The 20146-nt window shown below is 53.4% G+C and overlaps 2 protein-coding genes across 2 annotated transcripts in view; one reads left to right on the top strand and one right to left on the bottom strand.

The window, feature by feature from the left end:
- The first annotated feature begins 1148 nt into the window (after positions 1–1148).
- Positions 1149–12610, top strand: PABPC1L (poly(A) binding protein, cytoplasmic 1-like). Its single transcript, XM_009326829.1, has 14 exons — positions 1149–1341; positions 2147–2340; positions 2845–2960; positions 3751–3890; positions 4727–4821; positions 5112–5249; positions 5800–5895; positions 6817–7083; positions 7631–7721; positions 8020–8145; positions 9521–9645; positions 10037–10130; positions 11039–11169; positions 12527–12610. The coding sequence occupies exons 1-14, from the start codon at positions 1149–1151 to the stop codon at positions 12608–12610; spliced, it is 1890 nt and encodes a 629-aa protein (XP_009325104.1).
- A 3756-nt stretch (positions 12611–16366) lies between these two features.
- Positions 16367–20146, bottom strand: part of TOMM34 (translocase of outer mitochondrial membrane 34) — a 6097-nt gene continuing 2317 nt past the window's right edge. The window contains exons 2-6 of the mRNA XM_009326828.1: positions 19949–20134; positions 19111–19271; positions 18699–18843; positions 17951–18077; positions 16367–17433 (exon numbers count right to left, since the gene is read on the bottom strand). Coding sequence (XP_009325103.1) covers positions 17335–17433; positions 17951–18077; positions 18699–18843; positions 19111–19271; positions 19949–20134 — 718 coding nt within the window. The 3' untranslated portion in view covers positions 16367–17334. The remainder of the gene's footprint in view (positions 17434–17950; positions 18078–18698; positions 18844–19110; positions 19272–19948; positions 20135–20146) is intronic.

Here is a 20146-nt window from a genome sequence, read left to right as displayed (position 1 = left end):
CCCGCCCCGCCCCGGGCCGGATCTCCGCTTGGCCCTCACCGCTCTGGCTTGGGCCTCTCCTTTCTTCGCCGCCTTCCCTCGCTCCTTGCCCTGCCAGCTGCAGAGGAAAGCTGCGTTTGCTCTGTCAGCCCGTGTTTGTTTTGCTGTCAGCGTTGCTGTGAGGGCCTTAGGAGGCGCATCTTGGTTGCGGGAGGAGCAGGGCCCTCTCGCGGAGCTGATGCGCGGCTTTTCCACGTTCTGCCCTTGGTGGTGACTTGCCTTTGGTTGAGGGAGTGCTTAATGCACTTCTCCTGTGTGTGCGCGTTTCTTCTGGGCATCCATAGGGTATCCCAACAAGTGTCTCAGGTCTTTTGTGCTTTAAGGTAAGAGCCCCAAAGACGGGCTTACAAGCTTTTAGGGCAGGACCTGCATTTCTGTTTGCCCAGACAGTACCTTGGGGGTCTCAAGCGGTGACTGTCATCTTCACACGCAACTTTATACCCAACTAAAACCAGCGAGAGACTGAGCATCAATTTTCCTGCTTTGGGGGCCTCGTCAGCAAGCTGAGAAATTGGGAAGGGCTGGCTAAAAACCTGCGTTTGCCTTGTTAGAGATGGAGATGGTCGCTGGGAGCGCTGGCTGCAGGGCTGCTCGCGGGAAGCTGCTGCCCTGGCAGGGCAGTGCCGTGCACCAAAGCAAACCTGTACTCCTCGGGTTTGCTCTGGCTGAGCCAGCTGGAGGGAGCCGTTACGGAGGAATTGAAGTGGAAGTCTCTGCTGGAGAAGGGCTGTTTACCTTCTGAGGAATTAAACTCCATTTTATTTCTCTTGGGTTTTATTTCTCTTGGGTTTTGAGTGTCCAAAGGAGCAAATCAGTGTGTCTGGTGTGTTGTGTCCCCCTGGCCGCTCCTCGGGTGTACGAGGGCTGTGATGTGCAGATCGCCCCAGCTTGGCTTTTGCACCAACAGTAAAGTGTCCCTGAAAAATTTGGGAAGTGCAGCATCCTTGGGGCATTCCCGGTCCTACCACTGCTGGTGGGAAGGGCACGGCTTGCGCTGCTGCGGTGGGGCCAGCCCCAGCGTGGGGTCTGTGGTTGCTGTATGTGATCCGAAACCTGTGCCCTGCAGCCTCAGGTCTGTCTTCCTCTGCAGCTGAGCTTTGTGGTTGACCATGAACGCTAGCGGCCCTGGCTATCCGTTAGCCTCTCTCTATGTGGGAGACCTCCACCCGGACGTGACTGAAGCCATGCTCTACGAGAAGTTCTCGCCTGCTGGGCCCATCATGTCCATCCGAGTCTGTCGGGACGTTGCCACGCGCCGATCGCTGGGCTATGCCTACATAAATTTCCAGCAGCCTGCGGATGGTATGCTCTCTGTAACGCAGCCCCGAGGAGCTGCCTCGCAACGGGGGCTTGGGGTGTGCAAGAGATGGAAGGGCAGGCAGCGGAAAATGGGGCAGCGGTTTTCTGAATGGCTGCATCAGCTGTTGGGGCTTGGGCAATATTCTGCTGATGTTGAGTTTTGGTTGTAACTAATCCCAACCTGCTCTCAGATGGTGACACATCCCACACCCCTCTCTTAGGGACTGGGAGAGGATGCGGCAGCTGGGCTTTGGGCTTGTGGGGGGAGTAAGGTGACTTGCAAGAGTCACGTACCTCCGTGAACTGATGGAGAAGGGCACCAAAACCCCTTCTGCCCTTCCCCGGGGCAGCCAGCTGCCCGCTGGCTCACGGCGTGAAGTGAGGCCCCTCTCCTGGCAGGCATCACAGTGATACAGTGCTGTAACTGAAAGGTGTTTCATGCTGGAGCGAGGCAGCGGTGATGGGAAGGTGTTGGGTTAGTTGCCCTGGAGGCCAAAATTGTTACTGGGTAAATGAGTTGGGCATCTGCCAAACTGGAGCTTGCAGTGAAATGGATGATCCCATGGGCCCCCCAAGAGGGGGTGGTGGGGGGGGGGGGGGGGGGAGTTAAAAAGGAAGGAGTGGAGTGGCTGGAGGGGAGAGCAGTGCCTGCCTGCGCTGGGAGGCAGAGCTGCCTGTCTAACTTAGGTTAACGAGTCCCTGTCCAACAGTGTCCCCGATTCCTGTGCCTGTCTCAGCTGCTGTAGGATGTGAAGGGGATCTGTTTCTGTTACCCTCCTCTCTCCCCCTGTCTTTGCTTCTTTGCCAGCTGAGCGAGCCCTGGACACCATGAACTTCGAAGTGATCAAAGGCCGTCCCATCCGCATCATGTGGTCCCAGCGGGACCCCGGGCTCCGGAAGTCGGGGGTTGGAAACGTCTTCATCAAGAACCTGGACGACTCCATTGATAACAAAGCCCTGTATGACACGTTCTCTGCCTTCGGAAACATCCTGTCATGCAAGGTACACATGCACGTGAGCCCTGCGGGAAAGGGCTTGCTGCAGAGCTGCCCCGTGTTCTCGGTAGCGTGTTCCAGCCAGCTGAAATTCACTTCCTCGTTTCACTTCCTACAAAGTTTCCTCTAAATTCCCACCTGCTTTGAAGCCAAAAGGCCCTGCTATGTTTCCCCTGGGAATGGGGGCTTTCCCCCGTGCCCCGCTTCTTCCCAGTCCCTGCACAGAGACATTGTGTGCTGTCCTGCCTGAGCTCGGTGCATTGATGCCACTTGGGTCTCGGCGAGCCACGAGCTCCTGGGCATCATATAAAGCACCGGGCATCTGGCCTTCAGCTCGCACGGCTCCATGACCTGCTGCCAACACCCAAACGCAGCACGGCGGGAGCGGGATGTCAGGGAGGGTAAATGCCCCTGGAAAATGAGGAGGGGTTTTCCTGCGACTTACTCGTGTGCAAGCGTGGAGAAAACCAGTGTCTGTCTCTTTTTCCTCTTTCTTGCTCTGCGTTTGTAGGTGGTTTGTGATGAAAATGGATCCCGTGGCTATGGCTTTGTTCACTTTGAGACTCACGAGGCAGCAACTCGGGCCATTGAGACCATGAATGGGATGTTGCTCAACGACCGGAAGGTGTAAGTGCTGGAGAGGAGAGTGGCTCCTCAGCTCTGCGCTTGGCTCTGCTCCTCCCTTGCCTTGGTGCACGCTTGGGAGCAAATGCCTGCCCTGCTTGGGCTGCCGCCTCCTGCTGCTCTCTGTTTTCTGCCCTCGTCCCATCCCGTCCCTGCTGGGCGCGGCGGCTCTGCTGCTCTCTGGGGCAGTGAGTCACTCGTGGTTGATGCCAGTGGAAGTGTGATAGCAGTTTGGAGCTGTTCCTGACGGTGGGGAAGGAGTCCAACCCCGGGCTGTGTTTTATTGCTGAGGCGGTGTTACGAGTGCCCACAAAGCAGGGCTGGTCCTCGATCTTGGCTGTCAGCATCAGATAATCTGGGCAGGAAGAACTCTTGTTGTTCTTCAGCTCTCTGCTTGCATTGCATCACCTTATTCTCTACATCCCTGTCTACGCAGAGACAAGCGGCTGCCCGAGGGGCTTGGGGATGCCTCGGAGGAAGAGAGTTGGCGCTTGGTGGCATCCCTTGGGGTCTTTTGGGGTCTCCTGGGGTGACATCCCCAGCATGGGGCTGTGCCCTATGTTACTGCTCTCCCCGTTTCAGTAGTGCCAAGTGGGGCCTGGGTAGGGGAACACCAGCGTGGGACACGCTGAAGTTGCTGGATGTGAAACACATGGTGGGTTTATGGGTGAGCAAAGCACGGCCTGAGGTGACGGAGTCTCTCTTGGCCTGTACCGAGACAGATGTGCCCATGTCCGTCTTCCCTCTGCAGAGGACACGGAGGGTTTCATGTCCCTTTCCTTGCTTCCTGCAGGTTTGTTGGCCATTTCAAATCCCGCAAAGAGCGCGAGGCAGAGTTTGGGGCTCGGGCGATGGAGTTCACCAATGTCTACATCAAAAACTTTGGGGATGACATGGATGATGACAGACTGCGGGAAATATTCTCCAAGTTTGGTGAGTACGGTTATTGAAGCAAAATATCCTCATGTCTGATAAACTGGAGTTGGGGCAACTACAAAGAAAGCTGGGGAGAGTGCTTGACTGAAATACCGAGCCCCTTCTCTCGATGGGATCTGACTTTAGCTTAAACACCATGTCACCAAAGGGCTGCAGTGACTTAAATCATCAGGACGTTACATGCACTTTCCTGCAATGACGGAGGGTACCTTCTATTAGGTGCTCTCCTGAAAAAAAAAGGTTTTGTACTTTCTTGGGTAACAAAAGTGGAGGGTTTTGTTTTGTTAATTTTTGAAATTGTCTTGAAACCAGCCTGCTGTCTGGTTATAGGAGCCCTGGGAATAAGAGATGCTGAGTCTGAATTGAAACCAAAAAAGGCTTTTCGGTTTAGTCCATTACTGGAAGAAGCCTCTTGAGACAGGGTTTAGTGTTGTGCCAACCCACAGACCATACTGTCCGTGCTTGGCCAGCGTTACCTCAGATAACTTGTGAACACCGTTCATACGAACCCAGTATATGCATTCATGGTAAAGGAGATGAGAACTTCTGGCCGAAGGAACTCGGTGGACTGGCTGGAGAAACTGAAAAGCCAAGAGCAATGAGAGCAGCCTCCAGGGTGGGAGGGATCGCCCTCATGCAGCCTCCCATTCCTGCCTCGCAGGGGGGCTCCCCGCTCTCTGTCCTGATGTTTGGCTCTTCTGCGCTGCCACGGCCATCCAGTCTCCTCGCTGGACTGGCTTCTCATGGTGGCTCCCGAGCACGGCGCTGTGTGCCGGTGGCACCCCCTCGGTGGGCACCCTTCTTCAGACAGATACTTTCCTTTCCTCTTGCAGGAAAGACGCTAAGTGTCAAAGTCATGATGGACAACACTGGTCGCTCAAAGGGCTTCGGGTTTGTCAACTTCGAGAAGCATGAAGAAGCCCAGAAGGCAAGAGGCTCCTCGCTGCCCGTCTGCTCTCTCAGCCCCGAGCTTGTTGCCTGCTGATGTTCCCACCTCTCCTCGGCGGTGAACCTCACCGGCTTCATGCTTGCCTGGGTGCTGGTACTGGCAGGGGTGCCTGGATGGGCAGGACCTGGCAAAGGGGAGCAGAGCTGCTTCCCTGCCCTCGCCCAGGGAGGTCTCTGCTCGTGGTGGGGCTGGACCGGGGTGGTGGGTGAAGGGCAGGGCTGTGGCTGTCAGCTTCCCACTGTGCTCAGAGCCCTTCCCTCGGCTGGCAGGCGGTGGCCGACATGAACGGGAAGGAGATCAACGGGCGGATGGTGTACGTGGGCCGAGCCCAGAAGCGGCTGGAGCGCCAGAGCGAGCTGAAGCGGAAATTTGAGCAGATCAAGCAGGAGCGAGTGAGCAGGTACCAGGTAAGGGGAGAGTGGGGTGCTCTGTCCTGCAGGTCTGCACTGGGGACATGCCCCGGGCATCCAGGGACATCTCAGCTTGGGGACAGCGCGGGGCTCTCCAGAGCAGATCAGGGTGCTGGGTCCCTTCTGCAATTAAAAAAGACCCACGCAGGGGTCCAGTCACTGCCTGGTAACGTTCTGGGAAACAGTATCAGGAAAGAGGAGAGAGATCAAAACCCAGGATGATCCTGGCAGGTGAACAAACGGGTCTGCCCTTTTCCAGAAATTAAAATATTAGTCTGGAAATGAGGTGGCTTCCTGAGGTCTTGGAGCAGCTTCATAGCGATGGTCTGGGCACCCCCTTCACTCGGGGTGTCTCGCCTACGAGTGGAGCACAGATGCGGTCCTGGCTCCTCTCCACGTCACTGGTCCTGCGGCAGCTCTGGAGGGGACGTGTTTGTGGGATGTCCCACCCTCCGGCTGAGCTGCAAGTGAAACACGCATCCAGCTTGAAAAGCTGCTGTGAACTTCAGGAGCCCAGAGGCCAAGGTGCTTTTCTGCCTGTTTGCAGGGGGTTAACCTGTATGTGAAGAACCTGGATGATGGGATAGACGACGAGAGGCTGAGGAAGGAGTTCTCTCCCTACGGCACCATCACCAGCGCCAAGGTGAGGGACCAGGGCTGTCGCTGGGGCTCCTGGGGTCAGCTGGATGGTGTGCTCAGCCCTCGGAAATGGATCAGGGTTGTCATCCTGTTGAGCTATGGTTCCCTGCTGATGGCTTGTGTCTCAAGCCGAGTGTGAAGGACGTGCCACTTATACCTCACACTGTCCTGAGGAGCTTACTGATTCAGCAAATATTTTGTAGCTTTGCTGAGTTACCCCAGCCCCGGTGAGGTGCAGGGTATGGGACCTTAAAGCCACGTCATGCTGAACATTGCACAGCTGCTCTGCGGTTCAGGACCAATGTGATGCTGACACAAATGGAAATGACCCAAAAGCCACCTCGCCCTGGGGAGAGCAGGGTTTGCCTGGCTGACAGGCTGGCATTTTGCCTTTTGGCAAAACATTAAAAGTGTCAGTCTTGCCACCGAGACTGGTGTCAAGCTTCTCTTGAAGGCTGTGCGTACGGGTGCAGAGGGATGGTCTGGCTTTAAGGTCAGATACCGGTAACCTGCCAGCTGCTGGGGACAGATGCTGCCTGGCCCTCAGGCAGGGCCTGGTGTCCCGCTGGTCCCCAGCCCTTGCTGGCTCCTGTGGCATTAAGCCCTGGCGCATTGCTGGCCCGTGGGTTTCCTGCGGGGCTGGGGCACAGACCCCCTGGAAGATCACAGGCTGCAGATCTTGGGCTTGCCCAGACTCTGCCATCTTCATTTCCCAAACCTCCTGGTTTTGCCCAAGCAAATCCTTCCCTTCCCTGGAGAAACCTCTCCGTGGAGCCCCACAGGTGCAGCCCCATCTGTCCCACCCTGGGTGTGGGGGCTGCAGTGGGGTGCCTGCGGGTCCCACGTGCCCCCCACCACCACGCTGTGCTTTGCGGGTGCTGCGGCGATCTGTGGACTTAGCTGTCTTGTTCTAATCCAATTTTAGGTGATGACAGAGGGTGGCCACAGCAAAGGGTTTGGGTTTGTATGTTTTTCCTCCCCAGAAGAGGCTACCAAGGCTGTGACGGAAATGAACGGGCGGATCGTCAGCACCAAGCCTCTCTACGTCGCGCTCGCTCAAAGGAAAGAGGAGCGGAAAGCAATCCTCACCAACCAGTACATGCAGAGATTAGCCACCATGAGGGCTCTGCCCGGCCCTCTCCTGGGCTCCTTCCAGCCCCCCCCAGGGTACTTCCTACCCCCCATCCCCCAGGTGAGTCTCTGCGCCCAAATGGCAGCCTCACACGGGGACCCGAATTTGCCCTGCGCTGGAGGAGGGGGGGGGGGGGCGGGCTGAGGAGCGTATCTCGGTTTGTGCAGACCCAAGCGCACGCTGGCGTGGGATCGGTGGGATCAGCGCTGGGCTTCCGCATGAGAGGCAGGGCTTGCCAAAACGCTGGCGGGTTGCAGGTGCTCCAGGCAATGGGCTGGGGATTTAGTAGCCACCGGCCACTCCTCAGAGGAGGTCACCAAGGAGGAGTTTGGTGGGAGGGTGTGAGCATGGAGAAAGAGTCCCCAGCGAAAGGAGGGGAGGGAGAAGGGTTACAGAGGTGCAAGAGCTCGTGAGGAGGAGATAAGTGGAGCTGCTGGAGGACACGCAGGCAGCAGGACTGAAGATAGATCTTTAAAGTGCTCCAGCATGCTGCAGAGCATGGTTTTGGCTCACCTGTCCATGCACGGTGGCCACTGAGATGCTCTGCATTAGATCTGGCTCAGCTCAGCTCCCAAGCTACCTTGGATAACGTGTTCTCCTTTCCTAGCCACAAACCAGAGCTACCTTCTACAGCCCCAGCCCAGTTGTCCCAGTCCGTCCTGCCACTCGCTGGAGTGCGCAGCCCTCCCGGCCTCCCCGTGAGTCAGCCTGTCTCTTCCCCAGGGCTCTTGGTGCGAGCTGGGCTTGGTTAGGGACTGATGGTCTCTAAAAGCAGCACAAAGCGTGTAACCACAGGGGGCCATCGCCAGGAGAAGTGCATGGGGGGGTTGGTGCAGGGGTCACGGTGATGGGCACTGGGGGATGAGGTGTTAGGGTTGACCCAGAAGTGAGGTGCTCCTGAGGTTTCCCCAGCCATGGTCGCTTACCCCCCCCACGTCTCCTTCCATGTCTCTGCTACCAAAAAGTTTTATTAATCGTGCTCCATCTCTACAGCAGCGTACCCTGCAGCTACCCCCATCCTGAGGGCTGCCGCACCACCCCGGCGCCTGCTGTCCAACATCAGCACCATGAGACAGGCCTCCACCCAGGTGCCCCGTGTGTCCCCCCAGGCCCAGAGAGTGGGTGAGTGGGGGAAGGACCTGCCTCAGACATCGCCATAGCGGCTGTGCGTGGGCGAGGGTGCTTGCTGCGAGCTTGGGTCTGCTTCCGAAGATGGATCGGTTTGTGGGATTGCTCGTGGAGGAGTCCAGATGGTGCCCTCACATGTGATGGGACTGGAGCAGAGTCTGTAGTAAATAAGCATGTAACTTTTGGGGAAGGTTGTGGTCTTTCAGGTAATGGGGGAGGTCTCTGATATGCAGATTGGTCTTGTTGGCCACTGTTCCTTGAATACGTTCATTAAAGATGAAGATGATGCAGCCATGACAACCTAGGCTTAGTACTCAGACTGAGGTGGAGGTTGGGAAAGGACCTCTTGGGCAGAAGCAGAGGTTCTCACCAGCTCTAGCTGAACTGCTGCCAAGGCCAAGCCTCCAGTAAAACACGTTCATGTTAGAGGTGTTCAGAGCTATGGTCTGAGAACCAGACCTTGCTGGCATCCCTAGTGCCTTGCTGTGCTGGGGCTGTCCCTGTGTCCTGGGGGGTCCCCTCCACCTTGCCAGTGTGACGTGGCTGTGCTCCTGCAGGGCTGGTGGGGTGGTGACTGAGCTGCTGTCCTGCACGCAGTGCCCAGAGCGCTCCTCACCCCAAGAGTCCTTCAACCCCGTGTCTGTCCCGTCACCCCTCTGCCTTTCGTGTGAGCGAGGAAGAGGAGGATGCTCGCTGGGGCTCGCAGCGTAGCCCCCTCTGAGGCACCTCTGTGGACAGGCTTTGAGGAGAGGCTTAAGTAGTGCAGGGTGGAAGCTGCCCACCTGGTGAGTGGGGGAAGGTCTGATGTCGCCCAAAACATAGGACCGTCTGGTGGGGCAGCATCTACCTACAACCCTCCCAGCTTCGTGCGGTTTAGCCCAAGGTCATCTTTGCGTTGAGTGTCTTTGCTGAAGCAAGCAGGGGGACCAGGAGGGCTGTCTTTGGCTTGTCCCCTCTCCTTTTGTCCTTGTCCCCTCGTTTCTCTGCCCTTGCCTCCCTGCAGGAGGGGAGCCAGGGTGAGCTGGGGGACAGGGGCACTTGCTCTTGCAGCCCCCCCCTCCTCAGTGCCGTCCCTGTTCTCTGGCTGCTGATGCAGACGGGCATTTCTGGAAGACAGACAGCGGGGCGTAGGTGCCTTTGCCAGCTCTCCTGCCCTCTGCACAAAATGAGACCACCCCAGCCCAGCGGGCAGGATGGCAGTGCCCTGCCTGTCCCAGGAAAGCTGCCTTTGACCTGGGGGCTGCTTTGAGCCCATGGGGGGGGATTTTTCAGGCCCTCTGGCTGGGCACACTGCCCCTGTGGCTTCAGCCTCCTCTGCACAGGCATGCGTTTAACGGGCTCCTTACAAACATTCCTGTCCCCATTGCAGCCAACATCGGGACACAGACGGTCAGTGCTCGGGTGCCATCCTCGCCCACCCTGCCGCGGGGCGCCCCACAGTACAAGTATTCCTCGGCCGTCAGGAACGTCCAGCCTATGGGGCACGTGCCACCCGTGGTGGCCCCGCAGGTAACCGCCCTGTGGGCTCCCGGCTTCGGCACAGTCACCGCAACGTTCATCGGTCCCAGTCCTGCTCTGGGTTAACGCAACTGCTGGCCCCAGGCAGCTCCATGGCTCCGTTCACGACTCGTGCTATGGGGACCTTTCCCACGGGCTGCTGGGGTGACTGGGGCTACAGATCCAGTAGCAGTTGTGATGCCTGGCTCCGGCTTTCCTGGAAGCTGGCGTTTGGATACAAACAGGCAATGTCAGAGTCTGCATCAGCATCTCGGAAGGGTGAAATGCCCCACTGCGTTTGGGGACCAGCACCATTCCTGCAAGCCAGGTAACTCGCACATCACTTCCAGCCTTTGATTGCTGCTCTTCTCTGTTTTTTTTTCTCCAGGTGGGAGAACCTGCTGTGCATGTCCAGGGGCAGGAGCCGCTGACAGCATCTATGCTTGCAGCAGCCCCTCCTCAGGAGCAGAAGCAAATGATAGGTGGGTGTCATGGCTGCTCTGCTGGAGTAGGTCCAGCTGTGGGGCTGTGCATGCACATGAGGGCATGTGGACTTGCATGCACCAAGGAAAACTTAGCTGCTAGGAAAAGCTGTAAGCCTTTGGGGTTGCTCTGATATTATGGTGCTTTTAAAAAAACAAAACAAAACAACTTTGGGCTGTGTTGGAAGGGTATGGAAGCAGCAAAACCACTCCCTGTCTGTATTAGCTGTCTGGCAGTGAGACAGTGTCTGGCGAAGCTCTGCAGGAGAGGCAGAGCTCCAGCCTGCTGGAGCTGCCAGGCTGTACCAGGGCATTTGTGATTCCCCTGAACTCCCGAGCCATCCTGCATCGCTGCTCTCGGGCGCCGATGAACAGCTTGGTGGCTCTAAGGGTTAGGGTCAGCTCTGCCGCACAGTCCTTGGGCCTCGGGTGCCGTCTGGCGTCCCGCTGGTGGAGCGGCCAGTGCCTGTGCCGTGGGAAGGGATCGCTCGCCCTGCTGCAGGGAGGCTGTCCTGCTCCGCCTGCCTCGGGGGCTTGGCCTGGCAAAAGCACAGCAGGTCACGGACCAGCTCTTCCCTCCCCAGGAGGAAACCGCTCCCGCAGAAGCGGGCCCCTCCACGTGCACGCTGGTGGGCAGGCATGGGCAGTGCTCGCCGTTCCGCTGCCCTGTTCCCACGGCAGGTGCCTGCTGCTGCCTGGCTTCACCCAGCAGCTTCCCTGCCTGCAAACGCTGTTGCTGTGACATGCTGGAGTAGGTTTGCTTGTGAGCAGTGACTTTTCCTCCACCACCACCACCCTTTTATCCCTTTTTAGTTGAAAGGACAGAGCTGGGAGGGCAGGAGGGCGCTGGGTTTGAAAATGCTGGAGGTCTTGCATAGTGGTGATGTCCTCCCTGGTGTTTGGAGCAGGTGAGCGCCTGTACCCTCTGATCCACGCGATGCATCCCTCGCTGGCCGGCAAGATCACTGGGATGCTGCTGGAGATAGACAACTCCGAGCTGCTGCTGCTCCTGGAATCCCCCGACTCCCTGCGCTCCAAGGTAGGAGGCACTCGGTGCCCAAACAAATCACATCCCAAAGGCCTAACTACCTGCTGCTGCAAGGAAAGGTGATCATGACCCAGAAAATGCACCAAGGACGCTGATAGCCGTGGGAGCAGCAAGTAGCTGCTGCTTTTTTTTTTTTTTTTTTAGTGAAAAATGAACAGAAAGGGCCTTGGGTTGATGGCACCGCACCCAGTGCCTGAACGCCTGCCCGCCTTCAGCAACAGAGCCAAGTTCTGAGGGTGGTTTGGAGGTACTGGGAAGTGACAGGGGAAAAGCGGCGTGGGTGTCGCTCCCCAGAAGGAGAGGGGGAAATGCTCTTTCCTGAGAATAGAAACCAGATAAATGCTGTCTCTGAAGCATTTTTTTTCAGTTTCCTCCTTAATCCTGGTGAATATTTAGCTTTGGTTCCCATCAAAACAGTTGCAGTGAATTGACTGCATCTCCTTGTTGCTCCTTGGAGGCAGGATTCACTTTTACCCTTTCACTGACATTTTTTTTGAATGAACATGGGCTCTGCTGGGTGGTCTCAGGCAGCTCCACCTGTGGAGAAGTCTGATTTCTCTCTGGACAGTTGTGGTTTAACCTCAGCCGGCAGCTGAGCACCACACAGCTGCTTGCTTGCTCCCCGCCCCGGTGGGATGGGGGAGAAAATTGGGAGTAAAAGTGAGAAAACTCGTGGGTTGAGATAAAAACAGTTTAATAATTGAAATAAAATAATAATAATAAAAGAATATACAAAGCAAGTGATGCACAGTACAATTGCTCACCACCTGCCAACCGATGCCCAGCCAGTCCTCGAGCAGCGGCCCCCCCGGCCAGCTTTCCCCAGTTTATGTATTGAGCATGACGTCCCATGGTATGGAATGTCCCTTTGGGCAGTTTGGCTGTGCCCCCTCCCGGCTTCTTGTGCACCTCCAGCCTTCTCAGTCGGCAGAGCATGGGAAGCTGAAAAGTCCTTGAGTAGTGTAAGCACTACTGAGCAACAACTAAAACATCAGTGTGTTATCAACATTGTTCTCACGCTAAATCCAAAACACAGCACTGTACCAGCTACTGGGAAGAAAATTCACTTTATCCCAGTCAAAACCAGGACAACAGTTCTGACTCCTATAGAAAAGGAGAGATGCCCCAGCATTTTCCTAGGGAAGAGGCAGAAGAGGTCTGTGAGCTGATCAGTCTCCTGCAGAAGCAGCAGACTTGGATTTTATAATTATTGTTATTGTTAAAGTCCTTTACCTCTTGGAAGTGGGTCTGTGCAGAGGCCAGATAGGCAATATTCCAGGTCCCGATCTTGTGTAGCGTGCTCCTCTGGAGCAACTCAACCTCTTCCCCTCCTTGTGCTTTCTGTAAGATCGAGGAAGCGGTTGCTGTTCTCCAAGCACACCAGGCTACCGAGACGTCGCACAAGAGCAGCGCCGTGGCGTTCCTGCAGTGACTCGGGGTAGGTGCAGGGAGCTGTTGCAAGTGTCAGCGTGTGCATGGTGTGCTCAGGGTCTCTGGTTTCTGATGCTGAAACTGGGGATTTGGTTTCGTGTCCAGACCAAGTATGGCTTGATGAGCAATGTAAGTATCTTTGACTGTAATATTCCACTTATTAAATCACATTCTCCATTTTCCAGACTTAATTGTACTGCAGGGACATGGTTCTGTGTGGTTTTTCTGTGTTCACAAGGGCAATGACTGTGCAACCAGGAAGGCAGATAGGAAAGGACCTGGCTTTTCTGTAGGTCCAGTGGGGACTGGCACAATCTCTCCTGGGATTTCCCAGTATTTTTTGCAGAACCTTGTCAGTAGATACCCTATAAAATGTTGGCGGTCCTGTGTGGGCTTGACCAGGAGAGCTGGCCCTGCTGCTGAGGGTGGGACAGACCCATTAACAAGCAATTCGGACTCTCATGTACCCCTTTGAAGACAGTATTTTCTTGACTTGTGATCACAAGGAAACGGTGTGTTAATCCGAGTTCAGGTGAATTCTTGTCTGGATGAAATTGTTCCTTTAGCAGTTGAAAATTACATATGTGGGTTCTTTGTTGGTTTTTTTGTAGACTTCAGGACTGAGAGCCAGCCCTGAGAACATTGCCTTTGCAGAAGAGCAGCAGCAGCAACCCCACTGTGCTTTTGGAATCGTGCCCGTACAGTGACCCTGGCTTGTCTTCAGTGCCCCATCCTATTTTTTTTTTTGTGTGTGTATTGTAAACCTTAGAGAATTGCTTCCTCCTGCACCTGTAAAAAATCCCCACGCTAATTCTCTTCTTGCTACTGAAAGCATCTTGTGAAATCTAGTGTGGAACCCAGCCTGGTTCAGTTGCCCAGGAAATGACAAGTGCTGATGAATCATCATTTTTAGTGGATTTTTTGGGTTCTGTAGTTTTATTTGTTCCTGTAGCTGACACTAATAAAGAACCGATGCTTCCACCCCCAAAGCATGGGTCAGTTCCCTTTGCAGAAAGACAGCAAATGCTTTTTCTCCGCTTCATGCAGGTGGAGGGATGGACTTAGGTCAGGCTGCTGTAATTAGCATTTGAAGCTTGTGATGCTGGTGGGGCGGCAGTCCTGAGAGCTTATAGGAAGGGACATATAGGATTAAATGAACAAATTGCCAACCAACAGGCTCTCCTGATCTATTCTGACTCTCTAGGAGGACGGCTTTAAGCAAACTTCATACCATCTACCCGGATTTTATTATTTTTAGCTAGCTGTTTTTAACTTCTTTTTTAAAAGACATCATCTTCCTGCGGCTCTCCTTTTGTAATAGACCTTGTACGCCCACAGGAGTACTAGCACCAAGCGTCTTCTGCTGGTCACCACACTGTGTGTGTGTCTTTGGTGCCCACAACCCAGCTTTTGAGGTATTGTGGGGTAGCTGTAAATCAAAAGCTGCTTCTCCAATGTGTGCTCCTGACCAGCGGGCCTGAAAACATTCATAACTGCATTGCGTCCCACTGGGATACTCCCTGCTTGCAGGACTAGCTGGGACCTGTTATTACTATGTTCTGCCCTCTGGGCCTCTCCCAGAGCATGTCGCTGTCATCATCCTGGCCTTAATGCTCTACTTTTCCTGTTTAGGAAAGGAATTTCAGTCCCTAGAGGCTCCTTGGTACTTGAGACTGGCGATGTATTGACCTTACTTGACTGCTTCCTTGAGCTGACAGGAGCACGTCTCCACCAGCACCACCTACCTTCTTTCTGTCCAACTTGTGTGCTGGTGTTGCCGGCTCAATCTTCCTTCTGTGCTGTATCATACTCTCGCTTCAACTCGCTGCTGAGTCATTCCTCCTACCTCTTGTTTTCCTTCCAGCATTTTAATAGAATCACTTACACATCTGCTCCTGCATGGTGTCTGCTCTGCTCAGCTGGGACTCTTCCCTGGGGCTTTTCATCAATCCTTTTTCTTGCCTTTTTTTGCCAATTCTTCCTCTGACCTCCTTAAATATTTCTTTTCCTCATAGCGGATGCCTGAACTGTGCACTACTTAGCTATCTCTTTCTCAGCGAGATGCTTATAAAGGACTTTAATCCTCTTAACAACTTAAAGGAAGGTCCTGTATATTATTTCTCCCAAAGTGTAACTGGCTGGAAGCTTTTATGCTTTGACTCTAGAGTAAAAATGTGTATTTGCATGTGTAATGCATATAAGAAGCTGGAACGGAACTGTACAGGCAGACTTCATTCTGCTGTTGGCTAGCTTGTCTGCAACCTTTTTTCAGGTGTAACAGGCCCGTTCAGATGCGCCTGTGACACCACCTACAATGCTAGATGGCTTGGCTTGGGAAGATGGCTGTAAGGCTAGAGGGAATGCAGCGTGGGGCCAAGGAACACAGGCCGTTCAGATGCGCCTGTGACACCACCTACGATGCTAGATGGCTTGGCTTGGGAAGACGGCTGTAAGGCTAGAGGGAACGCAGCGTGGGGCCAAGGAACACAGCGACATCAGAATAGCCTAAAAAAGGACACGAACAAGGACCAGGGTCTTTCAAATCTTTATCAGAAAAGGTGAAGGTGGAGCTTGGATCCCCATGTATACCGGAGGATACTAGAAAGTTTTCGGAGTAGCTCCCTGGCTGAACTCCTCAGGGAAGTCAGAGGCTTTAGGGAGTTGAGGCAGGAGCAGCAATGCAAACTTGAATCTGGAGTCTCTAGTTTGGAATAGTTGCTGTGCCTTTTGAAAGGGGTGGATGAAGGTGTGCCTCTGACAAGCAGCTGCCCCTGTGGACAGCGCTACCTTTGCATGCCTGGGAAGCGTCCTGCATGGGCAGCAGCACCGTTGCTGGAGCAGAAGGGACCCTGGGCTTTAAGTAGCGTGTCTTGTTGCAATGCTTGATTGTTGTCTACCTGGTGGTATTGCTGGGGAAAAGTCTTAGAGATAAGGTACAAAAATGCATTGCTGTTGCTGAGAGGGGAAAGAGGCGGTGAATGCTGCTGCTTAGAGGTGTTGTAATGAATTGTAGTTGAACAGTGCAGGTATCTGCCACTCCAGATAACAGCAGGGCTCTTAAAATGATAGCTCTTAAATAAGTGAAGTCAGTCTTCCTCCTGTATTCTGCAACATTCCTCTGCTATCTGTGTACTGCTAGCCTGCGCGTCCCCACCCTGAAATCCATCACACTCACTTGCTAAAAGCTCCAGCAAGTGCTGGTTGCAGGATCAATGGAGCTGTGGCGCTTAGAAGTGGGAGTGGAGTGAATGGAGCAATTTGTGCCCCTCAGGGAGTTGTTGTTTCAAGCCCTGGCCCATTACGGCTGATGGAGTACAGCCCTGGGACCTACAAAAAACTACTCAGTGTCAGGCTAAGATAAGAAATCTTTCTCTGTCTTTAATGGCATTAAAGTGATGCCTGCTTTCTAAATTCATTTCAGTGGGGTACCTGCCTGAAACCCTGACTGCTGGGAGAAGCGGGTAAGGTGGGAAACAAAGATAGGGCCTAGCTTCTATCTCTTGGTCTGTACTGTAAGCAGCTGGCTCAGGTCTAGTGCTGTCCAGCATCTTGACTTACTAGTTAAAGCACTCTACCCATGCACAGTGTGCAAGGCTGAGCGATGTTATTGTCCCTGTCTGACAGCTGGCTTCCAAAGCAAGGCATTATACAGCACTTGAAGTCCTCTGACAAAAAGCGAGGACAGTATGAAGTCAAGTCATTAAAAAAGTCTTCCAGTTCCCCTATACCATCCATCATGTAAAAAACCACATCTATGAAATGAAAATAAACATGGCTTTAATGAGAACTGGTTTTAACGGTTCATAGAATAACTCCAAATCTCTCTTTACCTACCATCTTAAGTCAGTGCCATCAATACCAGATAAGAAGATCAAAAAGTATAAACATGCATTGAAGTTGTACACCAGACCTCAGCTGGGATGTTACTGCATATCCTCCTCCCTGTAACACCCTGTAGCAACTACTCAAAAGGCACAGAAGAGATAAAGTGGTTTTTTTTTAAAAAAACAAAAAAAACAATTGTAAAATTCCCAAGCACCCAGAATCTGAAAGTAGTAGTGCACAGTGTAACAAGGCAGGCTTAATTTGCTGCTGCTTCCTTAAATGTGCAGAATAATTAAAAATAAAAGAAAGCTGCTACTGTAAATATCTGCCCAGCCACATTAAGCAGCAGAAACTCAGCTGAGGGCCAGCAGGCATCAAGTGGGAGAAGGAACAAGCTCGGCCCTGTGCAGGTCACTGTGCTTCTGTTACAAGAATGGTACGTGGTGCTAGGGCAACTGCGGCAGTTCCTGCAGCAACCTTATTTAAGTAATAGCAGCACAAACGAAGCAAAACTGTCACCCGAATAAGGACAAAAAAACCTCTGTTTGTAGCTCTTCAGAAAGAGAATAGCCACTTCACATGCATCTTAGCCAACATGGAAAGAGTCCCTGAGGCCAATAGTTACAGGCAAGTTGACTTCAACCAGGGAAGTTAATCTCTATGCCCCTCAGGGAGGGGCATTAAAACTTTGAATGATCTTAGAGCCAGATAACAGAGTTTGATACAGATTATGTGTCTTAACATTCATTGTGCCGGCACAGAACCTGTTACATCTCAGCAGCAGTGGAAGATAGATTTCAATACTGATCCTGCGTTAAGATTGGTCCCTCTAACAACATCAGAAGTGGAAAAGCTTTCTTCTGCAGTGGAAAACAAAGCTTTCCTTGTTGCTTGGTTACCCTAGGCTCTGTTCAGTTCTTGCAGTAATCTCAGTGCAGCTGTGTTCTTTGGTTCAGTTTTCAACAAGCTCTTGATATCGGCAATACTTGATTTGTAATCCTAAAAGGAGAGTATTTTTTAAATGTTAGTACATTGAAAATGCAGTCTAAGGCTTTTGTTGCAGAATTACTACCCCGCAACACAACTAAGCCCGTGACTCCTTCTGTGTAATTGCTTAAGCACTGGCATCAATGTAGCTGTTCTAAAACACGCTTAAACTAGGGCTGAGAAGACAATTTCATCGCTCAGGTTCTGAGTCCAACACCAATGCAGTTAAGTCTTCCAGTACTGCCTAGAGAGTCCCTCGCCAGACACAAAAAGGTAAAGCTCAACACAACACATAGCTGCTTCCAGCATCTCTAGAAACAGGACCCGGTGCTGAGAAACTCGGGAGATCCAATCGGCAAATAGTGATGTGAAAGAAAATCCCCCCCCAGTCCACACAGGTCTCAGCTATCTGATGGCAGATGTTGTCTAGCACAGAAACAAGTTCTAAACGGCATCTCTTGCCCTAATCATGCATTCACAGGCTTCTAGTCCGAGCCTAAAACTGTTCGAAAACTCCCGACTTACTTACCTTCAGTTCTTTAAGTGCTTGAGCGCGCCTGTAGAGTGCCTTAACGTTTTTAGGATCTAACCTCAGAGCTTCCGTGCAGTCCTGTGCTGCTTCCTTGTATTGCTTCAGAGTCAGGTAACAGAGCGCTCTGCAATACAATTACCTGGTTAGAGACCTCTGGCTAAAAGCAGCATCTACTGCCGCAACATACATAGCAGATCTCGGCCAACCCCTGCGCAGCACAAAGCTGGACTCCAAAACAGCCTTTAGCCTCACGTGTCATGTAACGTTACTTCCTGAGCTCAAGTTTGTTTCAGTTAAAAGGGCGGAAAAGAGGAAACAGTTTTTTAGTCTTGGGGGGCGGGGGGTGAAGAGGCTTTTTAGAGTAACCTGCTCTAACGCTAAGAACCTGCACTTCAAGGGTGCAGGTTCCTAGCTATACCAGTTCAGAACATGCTCTGCTTGCTGCAGTTGCCTTAGGAGTCTTTAAGTATAGCAGTCTGCAGCTTGTGGTTCATGGGACAGCAGACACTACTCAAAATAAGAGTCCTGGCAGACAAGCATTAAAGGGAGAAATCCCTTACCAGCTCTAAGCTGAGTGTCTCCAAGGGTTTTTTGCAGTAGTTGATCAAAGAACGTTACACAAACTACAGGGAAGACTGCACTTGGGGCAAATGTGTGGGTGGTTTTTATTCATTTGTTTGGGAGCAAACATTAGACAGCTCTGACAGAAGTACCATGGTGGCTTTTATAAAGGGCCAGGAAGTACCTGTTAGTGTAAGTCGCACATTCCTGGTTGAGCTTTAAACTCTCACTGTACTTCTCAACTGCTTTTTTATGGTTTCCTTTCTTTACAAGTTCATTTCCTTCTTCCTTCAGAGTTCGAGCTCTCTCCGTGCCAGCAGCAGTCTGGTCTGGAAACAGCGTGAAAGAATACAGAACGCTATAAAACTGACAAGATCAGCACAGCCTCTCAGAAAGCAAATATCCCCATACCAGAGGTGAGACACAGAGACATCAAAGGATCCAGAATCAACCAAAAAAGCTGTGGCAGAACCAGGCCCAGGTTTCCCCAGGCCTCAGCCCCAGCTGCAGACCTGCCAAGCAGGCGTGGCAGCTGCCTTGTTCATCACCCTTCTGAGGCACAGGGCTCTGTGCCCGGCCCAAGGGCACGCTCTCACCTGGTCCTCCCCCCGGTGCAGTCGCAGGAGGAGTATTTGCCCCGGGGGCTCCGGCAGAAGGAATGCTCCACCTCGTCTGGGCAGAAACAGGGACTGTGGGGATTGGTGGGAGCTTCTGGCGCCAGTTCACACCATCCTTCTCCAGCAGGGCTTTAGTCATCCTGGAAGAGACAGCTGGCAGTCACCCCGTCTGATGGCTGGACGGGCCATGCAGTAGCCAGTAGGGTCACTTTTTAACCTGGCTCATGTATCGAGGACAGCATCTCTCCACTAACCCCTTTACATGCATCTAAACTAAGTTCCTTCTACAGGCAGGACATTAATGAAAGGAGCTTCTTCATGTCAGCAGGGCTAAAAACACCACAGGACGAGGGCTGGAGCGGTCAGCGCTCAGCCGAGCGAGAGGTGTGCATGTCGCTCCTCAGCCTGGCAAGCGATGAAGTGAAGCAGACGGCTCCAGGAAGAGAAAAGGACTACGGCAGCCTGTAAACCCAGTCAGCATAGGGAGGCTTAACGGATAGGGCACCGGAGCCTGTAGTTTATTATTTGTTTTAAAATAGGCACTGAGCAGAGCAGAAACAGTCCCAGGGAATTCATTCCCAGCCCTCAACCAGCACCTTGAAAGGAACTAAGGGTGCTAGCAGACGAAGGCAGCGCGGCCAGGCCTGCGCCCTGCGCGACGCATCGGAGCCCTCGGTTGCTTCATCCGTGTGCTCGGGACCCAGCTCGCTCCTGACACGGCTGCAGAAACAAGGCGAGGCTCGCGGGAGCGGCTAACCAAGCTGCTGTATTCCCAAGCCTCCGGGTATTACCCGCCGAGAGGACCGTGTAGCGTTACCTGTTGACGCCGTCGTGTGCCGCCTGTACGGAGCAGTCCACCTGCAGTGCGGTCCTGTAGTCCACGTAGGCCAGCTGGTACCTCTCCAGGGCCTCGTAGGCCGCGGCCCGCCGGAGGAGGGGTTTGATCCCAAAAGGGACCAGGTCGAGGGCGCTGCGACAGAGGGGAGAGAGCCGTCCGGGGCGGCTGGGAGGGCGG

Source organism: Pygoscelis adeliae, unplaced genomic scaffold (assembly GCF_000699105.1).
Source record: "Pygoscelis adeliae isolate BGI_AS28 unplaced genomic scaffold, ASM69910v1 Scaffold286, whole genome shotgun sequence".
NCBI classification, from domain to species: Eukaryota; Metazoa; Chordata; class Aves; order Sphenisciformes; family Spheniscidae; genus Pygoscelis; species Pygoscelis adeliae.
The sequence above is the reverse complement of the archived record's forward strand: the minus strand, read 5'-3'. Positions and strand labels throughout refer to the sequence as shown.